The 22481-nt window shown below is 33.5% G+C and overlaps 2 protein-coding genes across 3 annotated transcripts in view; one reads left to right on the forward strand and one right to left on the reverse strand.

Annotated features, from left to right (window-relative positions):
• Positions 1–13929, forward strand: part of LOC108740238 (reticulocalbin-2) — a 21682-nt gene extending 7753 nt beyond the window's left edge. The window contains exons 4-5 of one of the 2 annotated variants that reach the window (XM_018474487.2): positions 7288–7610; positions 13692–13929. In XM_018474487.2, coding sequence (XP_018329989.1) covers positions 7288–7610; positions 13692–13863 — 495 coding nt within the window. In that variant the 3' untranslated portion in view covers positions 13864–13929. Of the gene's footprint in view, positions 1–7287; positions 7611–8908; positions 9448–13691 lie in introns of those variants that run through there. The other variant, XM_018474488.2, reaches the window with a different exon arrangement.
• The window catches only part of LOC108740239 (peroxiredoxin-6), a 17245-nt gene continuing 8622 nt past the window's right edge, over positions 13859–22481 (reverse strand). Inside the window, exon 4 of the mRNA XM_018474489.2 lies at positions 13859–14087. Within this exon, the coding sequence (XP_018329991.1) occupies positions 13962–14087 (126 nt within the window). The 3' untranslated portion in view covers positions 13859–13961. The remainder of the gene's footprint in view (positions 14088–22481) is intronic.

Genomic DNA, 22481 nt, shown 5'->3' on the forward strand with positions numbered 1-22481 from the left:
ATAAAAACTGAAATAAATCAATTTTTATATTAAGAAATCGGTTTTTATTGTTTTTCAATACGGCGTACCTTTTTGATCGATTGAAGGATTTAAGAGATTATTTTATATTAATAAAGACATAAAAAAAATTATTTCAAAATTGTTCTAGAACATCATAAAGAAAGAAAATTATTTCAGAAAAAAGTGCCTATTTTTAATAATTATTATAAAGATTATAAGCTGTTATTTTTTCCTAGTATAGCCCTTATATACTACAATAACGTGTATGAATTTCATTCAAATTTGTTAAACCGTTTTTGAAAAAAAAAATTCTGATATTTCGTTTTTTTGAATTTATTCAAAAACCAAAATAAAGGTCTAAAATTTTAAGAATTAACGTATCTCATTAGTACCAACATTCCCTAAAAGAAATAAGCCAGATAGTCCTCTGGAGCCGATTCACTACGCTTATCGCCCTATAACCTTTTTCAGATAAAACTTGTTCCCTAATTGAATACATAATCGTAACCAATATTATAAATGCGAATGTGAGTTTTTTAACTACTTAATCGATCATCATGAAATTTTGTAGACACATTTTCAGGGGTACAGAAAAGAACATAGTATTTTTTTTCTGGATAAAAGGTATTATCCAGAAAAAAATACTGTTCCCGAAGGATAGAGAAATTGGTTTTATGTGGTCGATTTTACACCTTAAGTACTCAATCAATCATGATGAAATTTTGTAGACACATAGTAAGGGGTACAGAAAAATTCATGGGGCACCTTTTATCCAGAAGAAAAAGTGCCGTTCTCGAGGAATAAATAAAAGTTTTATGTGATCCTAGATGATTTTTGACACGTATTTAAGACATCAACGCGAGTGAAGCCGCGGGCAAAATCTAGTTACTGATCAATTTCAATTTTCTTACAAAATGTTCAAAAATAGAAAAAATGTTTCGTTTAAATTACAAACGATGCGTCTAGTCGAAAGAATATGTAGAAAGCAGTTATCCAGGATGTTGAAATATGAATTTTAGTTCCAGTAACATTTATAGGTCTTTCTATCTTAAATGTATCTCGGCCATCGGTTATGCACAAAATTTTACGTTTATGTTTGCACATTGTAGGTTTTTTTAAGAATAGATTTACTTAATTAAGATATCAGTAGATGAGTTATTGCAAAAAACACCTGCTTCTTCAATTATTAATAAACAATATAAAAAAGATTTTTTTAAAACTATTCAGGTACTAGCGAAAAGGAAAGCTACGATGTAGAATAAGCATTCGTAAGCGAGAGCCGTGCGGTTAAATAATTTTCGAAATATTAATTTGTTTATAAAGATCACACTTTTTTAACGCTAATTTCCCAGCGTTCTAGCGAATCTAACGAGCATTCTATCTACAACAGGTGTGCATAATTCGCTACACATCATCTCGTTAGCTCAGGATGAACCAATGGACTAGTATTGTCAAATTAAAGACCCTTGTTGCGTTAAAGGTTTATATTTTCAAAAACACAACACTATTTACAAAAACTTAATGTATAAAACCTTAACCTACACATAACCCTGTTTATGTGCAGATTTCCCAAAATTATACTCCTTGAATTACAAACCCGATACGAGAGCGCCTACTCGTCTTGAAAAAAGCAAATGTACTTCTCTTTCTGAAGTTCCCTTCGAAAAACTGCCTGTCTCCTCCTTGAACCTTTTTTTATTACCACTTGTTTTCAAGTTTCGATCTGCCTGCATATAACCCATGATGTTCCAAAGAGAAAGTTAGCAGGTATAATCGCAGCCCTTCTAAATGTATATTTTGCAAAAAGGAGCAGACAACAGGTTTACCGAAATTTTTATAATTTAGTGAATAAAATTTTATATCTAGTTTATTAAGCATAGTTTTTGCCTGCGCGGTATCTTTATGGAGTTATTTAGTAATTTCTAGAAAATTTACAAAACTTTTAATAAACTATTTAATAATATACTCGATAAAAAGATTCGGCTGCCTCTGTTGAAAAGAGCATGAAACGCACTTGGCTTTCCATCTAAAAATTTCTTTTAAAGCACATTGAATCATTACACTAGTAACGCTCAAATTTTAAATGTTTCAAACATAAACTCATTTTTTTCAAATGAGAAGCTATGTTCATTTTGACATCGTCGGATGCAAAATTAAATTCTCGTTCAATTTTATTAAGGCATATTAGGGTCTACTTAAATCAATGCACCCTATACCCCATCCATCTGGAACATATTTCAAAACATCTGATAATCTTTTGTACGGGTAGATGATCACTGGTGTACATAGGTATATCTGGGGGTGCAGCAAAATTAAACATCACCATGAGATTTTTGAGTAGTATTCTATCGCGTAAATATTTTTGTTTCCCTTCACCGATAAAACCCTTTTATTTTTGGTTACAAATGTCTCATCACTATTATAAATACGTGTAGGATCTTGCAAAACGCCATTGTACCCCTTCCGAATTAAGTAATCCTCTACTTCATAAAACCGAATATCATATTCTGAGATATTTGAACTTTCTGCAGTAATCGCTTCTGGGGTTCTAAGAGTTATATCCAGGTTTCGTTTTAGAAAAGCTCTGTACCAACCACTTCTAGGCCTATTGTCAATAAATTGATTTTCGCAGGGTTCAGTATCTAAGAAGCCCTTTACTGAATCTTGTATATCCTCAATTCTAAGAGGACAACCCTTCTCCTGACAAGTTTTAATCCAGTCATTCAACTGCTATTCTTCTAAAGTAGTATACAGTGTGTCTCACGGTGACCACCCATTAGAATATTTCAGAAATTACTTCGATTTGACAAGTTTTAATCCAGTCATTCAACTGCTATTCATCTAAAGTAGTATACAGTGTGTCTCACGGTGACCACCCATTAGAATATTTCAGAAATTACTTCGATTTGAATTTTGAAGATTTGGACAGTAGCGTTATTGGGTATGCTCAACCTCAATTAAAATAACGGCATCAACGTATAACTTCTCGACCGTACTTTCAAAGTGTATTAATTACATACAGGGCGTTCGATATTTAATGGCGGATTTGGCTAATTTCAAACAATCGTAAGTCCATTTCTTCAAATGGAATAGCCTTATGCAGGATTTTATTCTCTTCAGTTATTGGTCATCTTGAAATATAGTTATTAGCCGGTGGCCAACTACTGAATAGAAATGTCTAACAAAGTTTAATTTCTTGCTATTAAAAATGGTTCACCTTAAGATATGTCCAAATACAATTACGATTATTCAAGTTGATGAAATATAATTACATAGTGGAAGAGCGACAGCGGGTGTTATCCCGCAATGAGAGAGATACGATTGCTTTAGAAAAAGTTTATTTGCAATACGATGCATTCTACCAATACCACCTTGACCATCAAGGCCAGGGCAGGGCGTCCTGATGTCAACGGGCTAATTAATCATCATAAGAAGGCGGTTAATCAGTTGATTGCACTCATTTTGTATGCATTCATTAGCTAAAGGTTTCTCCCAGTTATTAGCTTATTTAATTGGGTTTTACCTGACCTGTACATCAATCATAGCTTATACAAATTGTATTGGGAAAATTGTTCGAGCGTTTTACCTATATTCGAACATGTAAACGGGTAAAATTACAATAGCATCATTGTGTATACCGAATTGGAATGTGCTTTGTAACGCCATTGTGGGAACGTATTTTGGCGCAACTTTTTTATTTTACATTTTTGTTAAGTTTATGTGAATATATATTAGAGCCTCTTTTTGCAAAAATGCCTAATAAGTGTTGCGTTCCGGGTTGTAAAGGAAATTACACTACCGAAAATCTGGTACATGTGTTTACTTTTCCCAAAGATGGTAGCTTGTTAAAAAAGTGGTTGCGAGCAATTCCACGGGATAATTTGCAACTTACAAAAAATACCAGAATGTGTGAACGTCATTTTGAACAGTAAAGTATAATTAGAATAACGAAAAATTACAATGAAAAATCGGGGGAAACACTGGAGATACCTTTAAAATATCCAAAGCTCGAATTAGGTTCCATTCCAACTATTTTTCCAAATTGCCTTATATACCTTTCAAAAAATAAGTTGGCAATGAGGAAAAGTAGAGACGAAAAAATTATTTTAATAGAGCAACAAAATGTATATAGAGCATTAAATGAAAGTATCATAGAATATCAGGCTTATAAAGAGCGTGTTACTTTTCAAAATTTTGATGAATTCATAAATGTTTTTAACAAATGAACGCTTCCTGAAAAATGGCACCAAGTTAGTAAACGATCAAAATGAATTAATTTTATTTCAGATTAAAAATGCACCGGGTCCCATTATAACTTATTCTTTAATAATTCGTACACATCTTAAAATAGAAAGTCACATATATGGACAACAAATTATTTTGCAGAGCAACAAATTTAAAACTCCATTTATCTTAACTGATATTAATGATCTTTCTGATTTATGTAATGAAGTTGACAAATTAGTAGTATCTGAAAATAGTACAGTACCTCAAAAACCAGAACAAAATGAGAGTTTTAGAAATATTATTAATCAGATTTGTAACATACTGCAGGGTTTAAAATCGACAGAAAATAATTCATCTAGTAAACAGCTATCCTTTGTAAGTGAAGAGCTAAAATTATTATTTACATCAAAAGAAAGGTACCGTTACTCACCAGATACTGTAATACAATTGTAAATGTAAATACAATTAGTGCACATGGTTATACGTTCTTAAGAAGTTTTGGAATTTTAATATTGCCTCATCTGGATACTTTGAAAACTATATGTAACTCTTTTTTTACTGACCCCATTATAGAAGAAAGACAATCTTTTCTAGTTTGTGAAAAAAAAAATTTAAGTATATAAAAGACAACGAGAAATATATATAGAACCTTATCTTGATTATAAAGGTGGAAACATTGTAGGCACAGCAGTCAATAATAGTACTTTTACTTTTATGATTAGTAGCATGCTTTCAAATTTTAAAGAAGTAGTACCTGTTTAACCAGTAACAAAAATTAGTCATGAAACTCTTTACAATGTTATAAAATCCTTAATTGTAGGTCTCGAAGAAATTGGATATAAAATTTTTTGTGTCATAAGTGACAATAAGGCTGTAAATAGTAAAGCCATGTGTAACTTTTCACCCACTAAAAAATTAAGTATAGTTTACCCTCATCCTACAAGTATAAGTCGGCCTTTATTTTATTTGTTTGACTAAGTGCACTTATTAAAATGTATCAAAAATAACTGGTTAAATTCAAAACCTGATTTTGAAACTTTCGAGCTTAGATGTGCCTCGTTTCAATCGTTAATTGCCCTTTATAATGTAGAAAACAATAAATTACTCAAGTGTGGTTATGGTTTAACTTTAAAAGCCCTTTTTTAACTAATTTCAAAAAACAAAATGTTCAGCTAGCCTTAAAAATTTTTCATCCGTTTGTTATTCAGGCTCTTTTAAAGTCTGGCAATGAAATCAATTACTTGAAAGATACAGCTAATTTCATTAATATTATATTAAATTGGTGGAAGATCGTTAACGTAAAAACACCGTTAAAAGGGAAATGTTTAAAAGATATATTCGAAGAACCTATCACTTGTCATGCTGATGGTGATGATCCAAAAATAGTTTTTTTTTACAAAGTATGTTAAATTAGTTAAAACTTTGGAAAAGGTCTGATAGGTTTCTGAAAGGTTTAAGTTCACAAACATTTACAGCTTTACATTATTAAATACTGTTTTAAAGAATTAAATACGAATTATATTTTACTGGGAAAATTTCAGACAGACCTTGAAAATAGACAATTAGCAATACAATCCCTAATGTCTTTAAAATCTAATTGTTATGGAACTTTGCCAATTGAATCATTTTCATATTTCGTCAATTGAGGATACAACTGTTGTTAGTAAATTGGATTGGTTCACTCCCATATGTGACTTTACTGAATTTGAAATTGAAAATTTAGTGCCAGAAATGCCAATAATTACATACTTAGAAGGTTACTGCTGTCATACTGTATTAAAAAAAGTTCGATGTGACACGTGTAAGTTAGACATAACACATACAGACGATCTTATAGTTGAAGATAAACATACTCTGATAAGAAATTTGAGCAGAGGAAGTCTTAAATTTCCTAAAGACAAAGTCACAAATATAGTTTTGTATGTGTATTTAATATTCAATAAAATTTTACAGGGGCCAATGAGGTAAATTTCTTAAATATTCACAACAAAAAAATCTATCAGCAGTAGCATTAGAATATTTTTCAAAATAATTTATTGAATTTCTCAGAATGTAAAGTTCATAATTCGGAATTTATTGTGAAAATAGTCATACGGTCTGTAATAAATACGCGTTTAAAGAACCACTGTGGAAAAAAGAATGACAGGCTTGTAAAAGGGCATAAGAGAAAATTAGATACTCTTACATCATAAACAATTTGAAGTTACATATAGTTTTGAGTATAATTAATAAGTTCACAATTTTCTGGTACTTTTTGTAGTGAAAAAAATTTGTTCATAAAAATTGATGGCATTCTTGAAAAATAAGAGCGAAAAATCAACATTTAGCGCTTTTATATAGATAGACGTTTTTATTTTTGAAACTTTGTTTTTTTGGCAAAAAAATCAAATGGGGTGCGACTAAGGGTTCAGTTCAGTTCAGTCTAGCAGCCCCGTTTCTACTGGAAACCCTTAGAAACCGTAAAGTGATTTAAATCATGCTTTTAATAAAAGAGCATTCGCATTGATGGAGCGCCTCTTCAGTTGATACTGATCGTCATTGTCTTTGACGTCACGCCAAAGCACCGAGGCCTTGATGGTCTATGTGGGTAGGTGTTGATTCCACACGAGTGTCAGCACGGAACTAACTCGGGAAGGGATACGCGCGGTAACGATAGACCATGGGCATATTAGTAACTACTACTCTAAATAAAAAATGTCGCCACCATGAAGTATATAATCGAATTACAACACAAGTATTTAGTATTTCACTTTGTAATAATACGGCATATAATACCTAGTTTTTTTTTTAAAGTTGAGCTTTTTAAAATGAGATTCTTAAATTTTGTATTATTAAATATTTTATCAATAACATTACAACTGTAGCCATTGGTTTTGGCAGTATTTTTAAGTCTGCAATGTCCCTTGTGGTACCTATCTTTATTTAGTGGAAAACTAATTAGCCTATGTACTGAGAAATTAAATTTGGCCGTTTTATGTTGTCTATAATGGCTTATTTTTTATTTTTATTGATTAATTTGTTGATAGAAAAATTTGTACCTACAATAACATGTTTTTTAAGCTATTAGAAGATGATAAAAGGGTGTGGGAAGTAGCCGATTTTGATAAGAACAACTTTTTGGAAAATGAAGAATGGCTAGCATTTTTACATCCTGAAGAACACCCTGCCATGATTCCTCACATTCTAGAACAAACTCTTAGTAACAAAGATAAAAACGGAGACGGATCAATAGATTTTCAAGAATTTATTGGCACTCAAGGCCAAGAGAGAAGTAAGGAGTGGCTTCTCTCTGAAAAAGATAAATTTGACCTTGAATACGATAAGAATGCCGACGGTAAACTGTCAGGAAACGAAATTATTTCATGGATAGTTCCCAATAACGAGTAAGTAAAAACAATATTAAATAAGATGTATTTTTAAACTTATCTTCTCGTCCATAAATATTTTTATTTCTATTTCAAAAAATTTCGGCGTTCCCAACAGTAAAAATTAAATAAAACTACTTCATTATAATTTAAGGTGCACGTTCCACATACAAATATAAACAATATGATTTAATGAAAGCAACAATAAATAGTTTCAGAAATGTGTTGATTATAGACACTAAACGCTTCACTTTACTTACAACAGATTGCTCATGTGGAGATTAAATAAAATTTGTCAAAATTATAGATATACAGGGTGTTCGTTTCCGCTCTATTTCGTGTGTACTACTTTGGGGATTACCTTATATCAAATCAAGGATTTCATCTTTTACAGTGATTATATGATTCTTTCGTCGACACTCACGACCCTCATAAATGTCGACGTTTGTGTAGGACAATCGGTAACTATAAGCGATACAAAAAAAATAGTGGCGGCTTCTCCATCTCTTTTCTTAAGACAAATTTTTTGGTGTTTTCAAAAACTTGCTATCGTCTTTTGTTTTCGAGTTATAAATAAAAGTTGAAAATTTCGAGTTTTGACTACATTTCTATATCTTGGCTACATATAACATTAGAATAAAATAACTTTTACGTTCTTCAAACACTTTTTTTACATAGAAAACAGCGGTGTTGGAAAAAGAATCACTCCCTTTCGAGTTGACATAAACTTGTATTTTTTTTTAAAGGAACCATAGTTGGCTATGCCTTAGTTAAAAAGATAATTTTAGATAATAGTTAATTAAATTACTAATAACTAGAAAAATTAACGATAGGTATATGAATATTATAAGATTAAAAACTTACCTATTACAATATAAAAATGTTGCAATGATATGTGAACAGTTTAATCATGCAATTAATTTCATGAGGGGCTTCTTTCAACTGAGATTTTTCGAGGCAATACGCCGTAAAACTAACCCTATTTTCCCGCTTATTTTCAATTTCATTTTTACCACATTTTTTATGGTGTGACCGGCTTTGTTTAGGATTCGTACCAGCGCAATTACAAATTACAATTTAAAAAACATACAATTGCACACAAAACGTCATGTTTAAAACTATCTCTTGAATTAGCCATATCATTTAAGTCCCTTCCATTTGACGGATCCCAATAACGACAACTAATTTGAATATTCACTGTAATTGACTTATATTAATTACTATTAGATACTGGCTTTTTGTTCGGCTATTGCTACCATGATTTTTAAGTCTTCTTTTATTTTCGTAAAAATTGATTTATGAAGTCTTCTTTCTAGATAACTATTGAGATATGTTGCGATTGACCACTTAACCTAACATGTATATACACCTGACAAACTTTACAGCTGGTAATCTACGGATGAGTGATGAATGATTATGTAAATTAAGTTGGCTTTTGTCATCGGCCATTGCGTCACAGAGAGAAAAGGAAATTGTAAAGAAAAGGTCTATGAAATTCCAAAAAAATTGTTTGCGATGAAATCTGTCTGAATCGGCCAGCAAATTGTACGAAAACTGTCAACCTTTATTTTTATAAACATTCTGTTATGTTTGACATATCAGAAAGTATGATTTCGTTGAATATTTTTGTTTACTTTGGTCATTATTTGTAAACTGAAATTAAACACACATATATCTGTACGATTTAAACAACCTTTGCTATTTTCACTTTTCTTTTGTAAAACTTACATCATCATAAGGTGGTCAGTCCTAAGTCTGGTTGGATACACACTTCCATTCCTTCCTACCCTGAGTTAATCTTCACATTTCCATAAAACTAGAACATCCCACATCCTTAACTATTTGCGAACAGTAATCTAATCTAGGTCTGCCTCTACTCTCCTGTTTCTGTCCCTAATATGTCCCTGACTAGACCTTTATGCCTGAGAAGGTGTCCTATCTCGCCTATTTTTATTGAATTCTATATGTCCTCTGTTCTCCTATTCTTTCTAATACCTCTTCATTTCTAATCTTCTCTATCCACGGTATCCTCATCATTCGCAGATAAAACCACATTTCGAACGCTTCTAACGTATTCTTTTCCGCTGCATTTTTAACAATGTTTATCGAATTTCTAAAGTACCAATTCGCGAGCATAGTTATATCGAGTTGTCAAACATAAACGTCGAAATTTTCCCATCCTGTTGATACCTACATTGTTGGTTTATCTTAATTTGTGTGCCGCATAAATTTATGATGATCATAAACAACAANTATTTTCACTTTTCTTTTGTAAAACTTACATCATCATAAGGTGGTCAGTCCTAAGTCTGGTTGGATACGCACTTCCATTCCTTCCTACCCTGAGTTAATCTTCGCATTTCCATAAAACTAGAACATCCCACATCCTTAACTATTTGCGAACACTAATCTAATCTAGGTCTGCCTCTACTCTCCTGTTTCTGCCCCTAATATGTCCCTGACTAGACCTTTATGCCTGAGAAGGTGTCCTATCTCGCCTATTTTTATTGAATTCTATATGTCCTCTGTTCTCCTATTCTTTCTAATACCTCTTCATTTCTAATCTTCTCTATCCACGGTATCCTCATCATTCGCAGATAAAACCACATTTCGAACGCTTCTAACGTATTCTTTTCCGCTGCATTTTTGACAATGTTTATCGAATTTCTAAAGTACCAATTCGCGAGCATAGTTATATCGAGTTGTCAAACATAAACGTCGAAATTGTCCCATCCTGTTGATACCTACATTGTTGGTTTATCTTAATTTGTGTGCCGCATAAATTTATGATGATCGTAAACAACAAAAATTAATAAAATAGCGTACAACAGTTATAACAAAAGCATTAGATAACCCCTATTCTGTTGAAGAATTAAAAAAAAATCCGTACAAATTATTCGCATTGGCACACCTGCTAACAATATGTATAACATATAAATTTTCCATGTCATGCGAAAAGCGATTTTTTATACAAGGTGTTTTTGAAATAAATGGAAATTTTTGTAAGACGTCAATTACATGCGATAAAAAATCGAATGACCTAAATAATATTACTATGCTTGATAATTTAAGTGACTTCTTAAAACAACTGTAATGCAAGAAATGAAAGATAAGAGTTTGCTATTGATAGAAAAAAAAGAAAATTTAAAAAACGAATAAAATAACATGAATATTAGATCGTACACACAGATAACAAATAATGTAAACATGAAAGGCGACACAAACAATGCTCCAATGCAATGAAAATAAAACCGAAAAAGCTAGACAAGCTGAATGAAATGAGGATAAAAATAAGAATAATTGGTATAAACTATAATCTTTCACAGAAAACCGTTAAATATATTACAAGAGAGTTGAGAACTAGAAACAATTTTGACTAATGTACTTAAAGGATCCAACGATATATGATTGAATCCAAACTTGGCACGATCCAACGGATTCTAACATGTCCAATTAAATATTTTAATTTTTCAAATTGTTAAATAAATCTTATATATGCAATATTAAATTACATTATTTATCTATTTAATGGATATACGGTCGTACACGGCTGCCGTCGCAGCACGGCATGGGGACTGCAACGGCACGGCGCCGTAGCCGTGCACGGCAACAGTGAGACAAGCAGACAAGCAAGTGTACTGTTCGTTTCAACAAGTTAGAGACTTGGAGATATGCCCCTTCCCTTTATTAGGATGCGCCGTAGCATAATTCCAAATTCAATCATATTTGTCTGCGGAGCTCATTTCTCCACCGATCATCGAGCGAGAACTAGACGAAAGTGTACAGTACCATTTGCAAAATTTATTAAACTGCCTCGGTAAAATTNGGCCAACTCAAACTTGAAAGGATGCCGGTTCCTCGAACACATAGCCGACTAAAAAAATAGTTACAACCAGAAATAATTATTCGGCGTTATATATTTTTTAACATTAAACTCGAATTCAAATCATTTTGGAATATAATTCCCGCCTTAAAGGTTCTAACTTTAACATAGTAAAGCATCAGAACACACGTCATACATTTGAATATTTAATATCTAAAAGTAAACGTGAAAACTGAACTAGAAAATAATTAATATAAACTTTACACTAACGAAAAGACAAAAACTTGGACAATTATAGTTATTTGAAAAGAAAGCTTCAAGATGGCAAGGAACACAATTTGGTCACGTTTCTTGTTAGAATGCCCTTTTGACCTTCATACTCCTACATTGCCATCTTTTCCAGGTATGAGTTCAAAAGCTCTGGCCACTGACCATTGTAAAGGTCTAGCGTTCTCTTCCTTTAGGATAACAGTGTCATTTATCTTAAAGCTAGAAAAAATTAACAACCATTTTGGGCAATGATTTAGGGAGGTTTACACACTCTTTTGATGATCTAGATCAAAACTATTGTTGTCCCTTAGTACACATCTATCTAATCTGTTTTCAGAAGTATCTGAGAGATCTGGTTCAGGGTAAGAGGTCAGTGAGGTCCCTATGAGAAAGTGTTGTGGAGAGTTAAACAAGATAGATCAGATGGGTCGGAAGATATAGGCTGTAGCGGTCTTGAGTTTAATACAGCTTCAACTTGAGTTAAAATAGTGTATAACTCTTCAAATGTGAAATGTTTGTCTTCAACTATCCGTTTCAGGTGATATTTCGTGCTTTTAATAGCTGCCTCCCAAAGTCCATCCCAGTTTGGCGATTGAGGTAGACTTTAGCATTATGTAAAACTCTTTAAGGTAATTACTAGCTCCTAAAAAAATCATGATGTTACGGGTTCCCTCGTTGGGCAATAAACCGTTTTAACGAAAAAATTCTTGAGTAGAGATGCTACACTAACTCTATGTGTATGGCCTTAGTTGCCAAACACACATAAATTTGACGATTTTTCCAAATAGGGGCTCCCAAAATTCACCTCGGATATGGAAAATGGAACTACTGGAACTGATCGGCCACGATCTATTGGCGAATTCTGAGTTTCCATTTGTTCTGACTGACTGCATATTTTTTTTATTTCTCTCACGCCATTCTATGGTCAATACCTGAGACGTAATTTTGAGGAAACGGATTGAGTACCTGCATACCCCAATCTAATATGTTCTTTTCTTGATCCCAATTTCATCTGGTGAAGGTGTTTTGTAAAATTATAGGACTGAATAGTTTTTATGATAGAGTTCTGAGGATTTTAATTCATTGATAGAAAGGGGTCCAATTAATTTTTTAGTGTTAGGAGTGCTATGATTAGGAGGTCTTTCACATTATACGGTTACAGCAAGGACACTTTTATTTTCTTTTTGCGGTTTAATATGCGTTCAAAAAATAGCTTTTCAGCAATTTCCAGCAGACAGACGGGCAGACCATCAAACTGAACGACGGTATTGGAAAAACAAATATATATTTCGTGGTTTAGAGATTCTACAAATTGAAAATAAGCAATAATCTCGGAGGATGACTTTTTTTAAGATTACAATACCTCCCTCTGCAAGGAAAGTAAAAACAGTCGGTGTTAAAGACACTTATTACCTTAAAGTTATATAGCTAACATTTCAATAAGTTGTATACAATTTCTAAATTGTGTGTTTTGCCGTTGATGGACATTCTGCAGTTTGCCGTGCAGTTCGTCAAAGGAGTCAGCTGACACACGAAAGTATTTGAAAAACTTCCGTTAATCATTTCTCAGGTCTTCAAACAAGGTGTAGAATTTCCTCAAGTTTCTGATTAATAGCATAGCCCAATGAATACCGATACAATAACCAAGCTATGATTTGACCCCGATTCATAGTCACTGTACAATACTTTCCTCAGAAATGGTGACAACGAGCGTATGTATCTGAATAATGTTTTTGTACGGTTACAAATCGTGTGATACGTAGTTTAAAATCGTACAGTGGGAAAGCAACTACACCACGATATAAACTCGTACGACTTTTATATCGTGCGGGCGAAAACGTGTAATGTGCAACGAGCGTAACCCTCTTCACATATATTCAATATTTTCTGGCATAAATTGTAAGTCACCTAGTGTAAAAGATTAAGGCATATTCAAAGAAATACTTATGTCAGTCACAATGGTCGCTTAGTCTTACATAATGATAAGGTTTTTTTTTTAATTACAGCGAAATAGCAGAAGAGGAAGTGATTCATCTTTTTGCTGCCAGTGACGATAACCATGATGACTTACTCACGTTTGAAGAAATTTTGAATCACCATGATATTTTCGTGGGGAGTGAAGCTACAGATTATGGCGAACATTTGCATAATATTCATAACTTTAAAGACGAACTCTAGTTTTTATTAACAAAATGTTTATTTTCTTTTTATTAATAAACAATTACAGAGTGCCATAAAAAGTGACTTTTCAATCCTAATTACTATATCACTATTGATTAAGATATTTGAACATTTCGAAGATACCTTTTACCAGAGGGGAGAGCTGTAATTTCTGTTGTTGGAAATAACTTGTAAAGTTCTTCTTCGGGAACAGATGGCTGAATCATAACTTTATTTCCAGGCTGTAACAGAAAATCAAGGCTTCTTCATAAAAAAATATACTACAAAATTTTAAATCGTTCGTTATTTATCCCTCAATAATTCTAGATTTTTGACGCATGGGAAGTTAAGCTAATTTTTCTGTCTAGCACCTACCGCGGATGCCTCTCTTTTTAGTGATGGTTACTACCACGTTCTGTTTATAATCTAGGAGTTTCGCCGTCTCGTAAATGTGACTAGCTTAAATACGATATTTAACCTCTTGTACTGCATGGTTTAAAATTTCCACCTGTATCACATCGATACCTGGTGCCCTATTATTATTTCAGTTGTTTAATGCTACATCGAACTCTTCTCTCTTTATGAGATAACCTAGTTCATCTATCCACACACTATCTTCCTTTTCTAATATATATCTAACTAATGGTTCCCTAAGGATTCTTTCCACCTGTCTGCCTTTTCCTCATTTTCTACCAAATTAACCCTACCTCGTTTCTACTACTGTACCCTATTTCTCTAAAATTTCTTTTAATTATATTATAAGCGTCGTCCATTTTACCTACTTCAAACTTTTCTTCTACTTCTTTACACCTCATATCAATCAACTGTTCTTTAGCTGTCCTACATTTCCTAAATGTATCCCACTTTCTAGCCTTATATTTTTTTGACCTTCGTCTATTCTGTTTTTGTATTTCCGCCTTTCTTCTATTAATCCTACAATCGTAGGGATCCAGGGATTAACAACATTAATATAACAAAAAATTCTAAAACGCAGATTAACACTAAGAAATTAACAAAGAAAATAATATAGAGATGTGGCTAGTCGGAAAGGCAAAACGAAAGTATATATCTATTTGAAAAGAAAAACACGTGCAAAAAGCCCGTACGAAAGGCGGCTCTTTTACCAAAAAAGCTGCACCGGGCCTTACAATTGTCATTGATCAGGCCAACTCAAACTTGAAAGGATGCCGGTTCCTCGAACACATAGCCGACTAAAAAAATAGTTACAACCAGAAATAATTATTCGGCGTTATATATTTTTTAACATTAAACTCGAATTCAAATCATTTTGGAATATAATTCCCGCCTTAAAGGTTCTAACTTTAACATAGTAAAGCATCAGAACACACGTCATACATTTGAATATTTAATATCTAAAAGTAAACGTGAAAACTGAACTAGAAAATAATTAATATAAACTTTACACTAACGAAAAGACAAAAACTTGGACAATTATAGTTATTTGAAAAGAAAGCTTCAAGATGGCAAGGAACACAATTTGGTCACGTTTCTTGTTAGAATGCCCTTTTGACCTTCATACTCCTACATTGCCATCTTTTCCAGGTATGAGTTCAAAAGCTCTGGCCACTGACCATTGTAAAGGTCTAGCGTTCTCTTCCTTTAGGATAACAGTGTCATTTATCTTAAAGCTAGAAAAAATTAACAACCATTTTGGGCAATGATTTAGGGAGGTTTACACACTCTTTTGATGATCTAGATCAAAACTATTGTTGTCCCTTAGTACACATCTATCTAATCTGTTTTCAGAAGTATCTGAGAGATCTGGTTCAGGGTAAGAGGTCAGTGAGGTCCCTATGAGAAAGTGTTGTGGAGAGTTAAACAAGATAGATCAGATGGGTCGGAAGATATAGGCTGTAGCGGTCTTGAGTTTAATACAGCTTCAACTTGAGTTAAAATAGTGTATAACTCTTCAAATGTGAAATGTTTGTCTTCAACTATCCGTTTCAGGTGATATTTCGTGCTTTTAATAGCTGCCTCCCAAAGTCCATCCCAGTTTGGCGATTGAGGTAGACTTTAGCATTATGTAAAACTCTTTAAGGTAATTACTAGCTCCTAAAAAAATCATGATGTTACGGGTTCCCTCGTTGGGCAATAAACCGTTTTAACGAAAAAATTCTTGAGTAGAGATGCTACACTAACTCTATGTGTATGGCCTTAGTTGCCAAACACACATAAATTTGACGATTTTTCCAAATAGGGGCTCCCAAAATTCACCTCGGATATGGAAAATGGAACTACTGGAACTGATCGGCCACGATCTATTGGCGAATTCTGAGTTTCCATTTGTTCTGACTGACTGCATATTTTTTTTATTTCTCTCACGCCATTCTATGGTCAATACCTGAGACGTAATTTTGAGGAAACGGATTGAGTACCTGCATACCCCAATCTAATATGTTCTTTTCTTGATCCCAATTTCATCTGGTGAAGGTGTTTTGTAAAATTATAGGACTGAATAGTTTTTATGATAGAGTTCTGAGGATTTTAATTCATTGATAGAAAGGGGTCCAATTAATTTTTTAGTGTTAGGAGTGCTATGATTAATAAATCTCCACATAAATGCCAATGTTCATTGCAATTTACTAAAGCTTAAAAACCGTTCAAATATGGAATTCCAGAAATTGTCATTGTGGTCAACATATTGTAAAAATGTATCGGGTTGTTCGGAAAGTCATTTCGTTTTTTCCCGACAGAGGATTTAATTATATTCTTTTGCACCCAACTTCACATTTAAGCCGTATAATTTTTATATGCTTTGAGAGCTCATATAGCAAGGCTTGTGTGTGAAAAATTCCAATTAATTCTACGCAGTAGTTTTTGGTTGGTGCCCTTTTAAATATGGAGAGCGATAAGCAGCATTTTCGACATATCTTACTGTTTTACTACAGAAAGGGTAAAAATGCTGTTCAAGCCAGAAAGAAATTAACTGATGTGTATGGTCATCATCATCAGCTGGACAAACTGAATGATGCACTTCAACAGAAAAGGTCAGCACTAATCAACAGGAAAGGTGTAGTGTTTCACCAAGACAACGCGAGACCTCACACAAGTTTGGTCACTCGCCAAAAGCTTTTACAGCTTGAATGGGATACAATGCTACACCCATCATATTCTCCAGACCTGGCACCATCGGATTATTATTTGTTCCGGTCACTCCAAAATTTTTTAGACGGTAAAACCTTCACCTCAAATGAGGAGGTCAAAAACCTCCTCGATCAGTTTTTTGCCAGCAAAGACCAAAAATTTTATGAGCGTGGAATTATGCTACTACCAGAAAGATGGCAAAAGGTTTTGGACCAGAACGGTCAATATATAATTTAATAAAGTATTTGTTTATTATACGAAAACTGTCTTTCATTTCCACAAAAAAAAAACGAAATGACTTTCCGAACAACCCTATAGATGTAATATTGGGTTGTTGTAAAAGTGAATCCGTGACTATCGAAATGGTACTGCCTGAATCGACCATGACACGTGCCGCGCTCGTTGATTCAAAGGTTGATCTCGTCAAATTTCATTGAGAAGAACGAGTGGAAGTGCAGTACTTTACATGATGTTTAAATCCTAAAACAGTTTTTTCATTTAATGATAGTTTTCGAAATTGTACACAGGTGTAAATTCTGCGACCAGCGAGTTTGCACAACTGAAAAATAGTGTTAGAAAAATTATGAGGAGAATTGTTTACACCGCATTGAGGTCCATTCCGTAAACGGTTATTAACATGACTTTCATTTGGGCTGGGATGGTGATTATGGCGTTTGAACTCAGGGGACTGGTATCTTGGTGACCTATTGTAAGGTGTTATCTTGAAGTTTAAGGAAAAGTAACTTTGGATTAAGTTTTAATAGTAGAAGATCCAACATGGTCTTCTAACATAGAACAGCGCTTTTCAAAAAAATTTAGGAGATCTACCAGCTTGAGAAATTCCGGGGACTGTGAGTTAGCCATTTGACTATCTCTTTCAGACATATATATCTGGTTCCATAATCTAATTTATGAGAGAAAATGTATATTAACATTATATCCCACTGATCTACTGGAATGCTCTGATTCTTTAATGCGTCAATATTTTGTTTGATTCTTAGAATAAACTTTCTAGCGGATTGTGCAGTGACTTTGTTAAGACTGGGGATTTCGATTAGATTTTTGACATTTGCAAATATAATTGGCAGTTGACTGTCGGATCGTTGTTTTAGGGTATTTAGTGCTTTAATGCTTAAATTTTCATTAGTTAGTTGTAGTGTCAATTAAATAATCCATCTTTTAAATATTACTTTAGATAAATTCATTTTTCAACTTCCATTAGAGACTCATTATCGACTATTAGAGTAAAGAACAATCGATGAAAGGCGTTCTATTTGGTTTTCGCGATTGAACGAGTGAATATTTAACTGAGGAAAATTAACATTTGAGCCCGACACTTGACTTATAACAGATGCCATGGGCAGCCTTAGTCATTGAAAGTTTTCGGGCAGGTAAATTTTTGCGAGGCCCTCGTCTTTGTGGAATTAGTTTTAATGATGATACTTGAAAAATGCAAAGTGATTCATAAATAAGTTTACAGTTTTAAAATTGTTTATCGAAAATTCAAAAAAATTGATAAAGACAAAAATAGCAAATTTGCGGTTTCTTTTAAGACTATTAACTATTACTACCTAATATTTTTCTAATTAGATTGTTGCGCGAGTGTGCGAGGCCCCTGCAAGAGCGAGGCCCCAGGCGGTTGCCCTGTTTGCTACCCCCAAAGACACCCCATGACAGGTGCAGTAGTTATACCAATCTTATTATTGCCTTCTTAACCACCAACTGCAGGAGAAGCAACCCTTCCTTTCAACTTAGCGACATAAGAGTAATATCGATCTTCCACCTTATCTTTGTGAGAGGGGTCTATTTTTTTTTTTTCGAGTTTGGTTTGAACACTCTCGTATTTCGTAAAATCTTAGATCAAACTTTCTTTTAGAACTTCGAATTCTAAATGATCAATTTCTGTAACTACAGTAGAATTGTACCAGTTAATGAGTCTAGATATTTTACCTTTTTAAATGCCGCATTCCTTGATCAAATATAATCAGTGACAAAAAGAAAATTATAATTAAGTTTATAAAATAGATTCTAACAACTTTTAGAATAAATTCAAGAACTTAATATAAAAATAAGAAGATACTACAATACTACAAAAAAAAACAGCACTGTTAGAAATACATCATGAAAATATAATCGCATTTAAAATCAATGAGTTACTTACTAAACCTATACAAATATTCGAAACTAAATTTGTGACGTATACTAAATTGGTTAGTACGTGATAGCAAACAATTTATCTCAAATGAGGTATAACAATACGTCATATACTTGTCACCCTCTACAAAAATTTTGTCTACGACTCGTCTTATTTAAGTGAAAGTTGTTAAAGAAAATGTTCCAAAGTAAAGACACAATTTCGCCACTAATTGACAGAAAACTTATTAGCACAATCGTCTCTTTGGAACATTTTTCTGGTGTACGTATAACGCGCGTTTCCTTTGCACAGTGTTATGTCTAGTCTTACCTTAAGTAACAGGAAAATTTTCGGTTATTGCACAGCACACTCAAAAAGAAAAACAAAGACTGAAACACTAACGTTGCAACGCGTTGGAACACAGACTTCTGTGCACACGCACTTCTTTGTAGAATGAATGTACTACTTCGTAGTTTGATCTATGTGAAGCTGTTTCAGAATTATGTGATTGAAGCTTGATGCTTTTGTTGGAAAAACATGGATTTAAAGCTCAGAGTTTCTGGAATATTTAGATCCGGCTCGAAGGACCACTTTTTATGTACAAGACAGAGTTGAATATCCGTAGATATTAGCGAAAATTGCCTCTTCCTATAGGTGGTGAATGTAATAGAGAATTCACTGTTTGAGTAGGTTTCGACAGTGTAATTAACAGCATTAATATAACAAAAAATTCTAAAACACGAATTAACAAAGAAAATTAATATAGAGATGTGACTAGTCGGAAAGGCAAAACGAGAGTGTTCAATCGCTCTTCCGAACGTATAAATTCGAAAATAAAATCAATACTGAGCAAAACAAAAACACGTGCAAAAAGCGCCTACGAAAGGCGGCCCTTCATTACAAAAGGTGCACCGTGCCTTACAATCGTCACTGGTCGGGCCAACTCGAAGTTGAAAGGGATGCCGATTCTTCGAACACATAGCCGACCAAAACATAGTTACAAACAGAAATAATTATTCGGTGTTATATATTTTTTATTATTAACATTAAACTCAAATTCAAATAATTTTTGAGAACAGTAGTAGAAAAGAAATTTTCTATTATATTGGAGTACAAGCGGGCTCCAATAATCCGATAATTCAAGTCTATGAATTGTCAAATTTCTCAGTGGAGCACCCAGTATATTAACGATCACTTGATAACCTCTGATTATTCTCAAGAGGACCACCGAATAATATGCATTTTTACTCGCACCACAGAACGTATGTAAACCTACACCAGGCTCCTATCCATCTTGGTTTGCTGCAATAACAACTTCAGTACCAGACTTGCAGGACATGTGTATCCAATCACATCAAACATATATTAAGTGAACGAAAAAAATCGATCTTTTTGTTACTGTCACTCCTTTATCGGCAGTGGGATTATTACAATATTCTGCCGGTGTTGGTTAAACTGTCTCCCGAAATGTTCAGGTAAACTTAATGAATGGTAAACTGTCTCCCGGGAAAATTACTTCACTTAATGTGCGAAAGCAGTACCAGCTTTTGCGATATGGTAAACTGTCTCCCGCAAGGATTCTTAACAGATTCTAATAACAAAGGGTAGTAAAAAAAACATGATGATTTTGAAAGACCGGTTTCGTACTTAATTCTTACTGGTTGCGCTTAGTAATGAGCTTGTTTGTTGTTTGCCACCCTGGAGATAGTTTATAGCAAAACAAAGTCATTAGTAGTGCATCCCTTATTGCTTTTGCAACAACAAACATACTGCCTATCTACTGAACAACAATGAGTTCGGGTGTTTCTGTGTTTAGCGAAAGGGGTAAAAAACTGGTTTTAATAGACGATTTTAAGTTTTCCTTTCAAAAAATATTAAGTGGCAATGTCAAACGGTAGACGTGTTCAAACAGAAAATCAAAATGTAAGGCGTTTTTGAAGACTACCGGTTTGTCCTTTTCACGTACAGATGTAACGAAAACTGATCTAATTTTTGTCGTACTATTATGCTTGATCACCGGTCGATAAGGAAGACCCGTGACTATTGTCATCTCCATAAATCTGTTCAAAGGAAGGAGCGGATTGGATTGAATCAGTAAAAATAGATATCGTATAGTATCAGTGAAACTAGATACAGGATCACAGTGCAATATACTACCTCTGAAAGTGATTAACAAAGTAAACGGTAAATTAGAGCAAACTACTACCAACAGACTAGTTACTTATTCAGGTGATGAAATAGTAGTATTGAAAAAAGCTAAGCTGAGCTGTATAATAAAAAATGGCTAGTCAGTTATAAAGTTGTAAAGGAAAATGTGTACCCAGTGTTAGGCAGAAAGTCATGCGAAGAAAATACAAAAAGTAAGTACCCTACAAATTGATCAAGCAGATGACATATTTAGGGGTTTAGGTTGTTTAAAAAATTACGAGTACAACATACATCTAATAGATAATCTGAAACTAGAAATAAGACCAGCAAGAAAGGTTCCTTATTCAGTCTGAATCGCAGTTAAAAAAGTACTAGACAGAATGGTTAAGTTATAAACTAACACCCGCAGTGAACTCAATGGTAATAGTAAAAACCAAAATGGAAATAGAATATGCCTGGATTCATCAAAAGTTAACAAAAACATTAGAAGAAGACAATATCCACTCACAGAAGAAATAGCAGCAACTATACAAGAGTCAACTGTGTTTTCCTTATTAGATCTAAGGAGAGGATTCTGGTAAATAAAGATGTCAAAAAGAACACAAGGCTATATAACGTTCGCAACACCTTGGGGTAGGTACGCATGCAAGAGGTTACCCTTTGGAGTAGCATCTGCGCCGAAAGTGTTCCAGGGTATAATATCAGACATAGAAAACGTAGAAGTAGCCATGAACAAAGGATTCATCCATGCCAGAACAGTCGAAAAACTCCAAGAATCACTAACAAAGTTATAGAGGTAATACGGAAGACTGCATTAAAACTCAACAAGGAAAAATGCATATTCCAAACTGAAAAAATTAAAATTCTTGGGCATATGATATCGGGTAAAGGATTATATGTAGATTCGGGAAAAGTTGTCGCCATTAAGTGTATTAAGTCCCATGAAACAAACGAAGGTTGTTGGGATTTGTAACATATTTGAATAAGTTCATACATGTCACAATTAACCGACCCGCTTAGAGTTATACTGAAAAAAAGACGTACCCTTTTTATGGAACCATTAACAACAAACAGCATTGCAAAAGATCAAACAGGTGTTAATCACAGCACCAGTACTAGGATTGTACGACGTTAATGCGCCAGTGACAGTATCAATAGCCAATAGCATACGCAAAAATTTAACAATTAAGACGGACCACAAACCACTGGACTCGATATTTAAGAAGAATATCGAATCAGACCCAGCAAG

Source organism: Agrilus planipennis, unplaced genomic scaffold, assembly GCF_000699045.2.
Source record: "Agrilus planipennis isolate EAB-ADULT unplaced genomic scaffold, Apla_2.0 scaffold231, whole genome shotgun sequence".
Taxonomy (NCBI): domain Eukaryota; kingdom Metazoa; phylum Arthropoda; class Insecta; order Coleoptera; family Buprestidae; genus Agrilus; species Agrilus planipennis.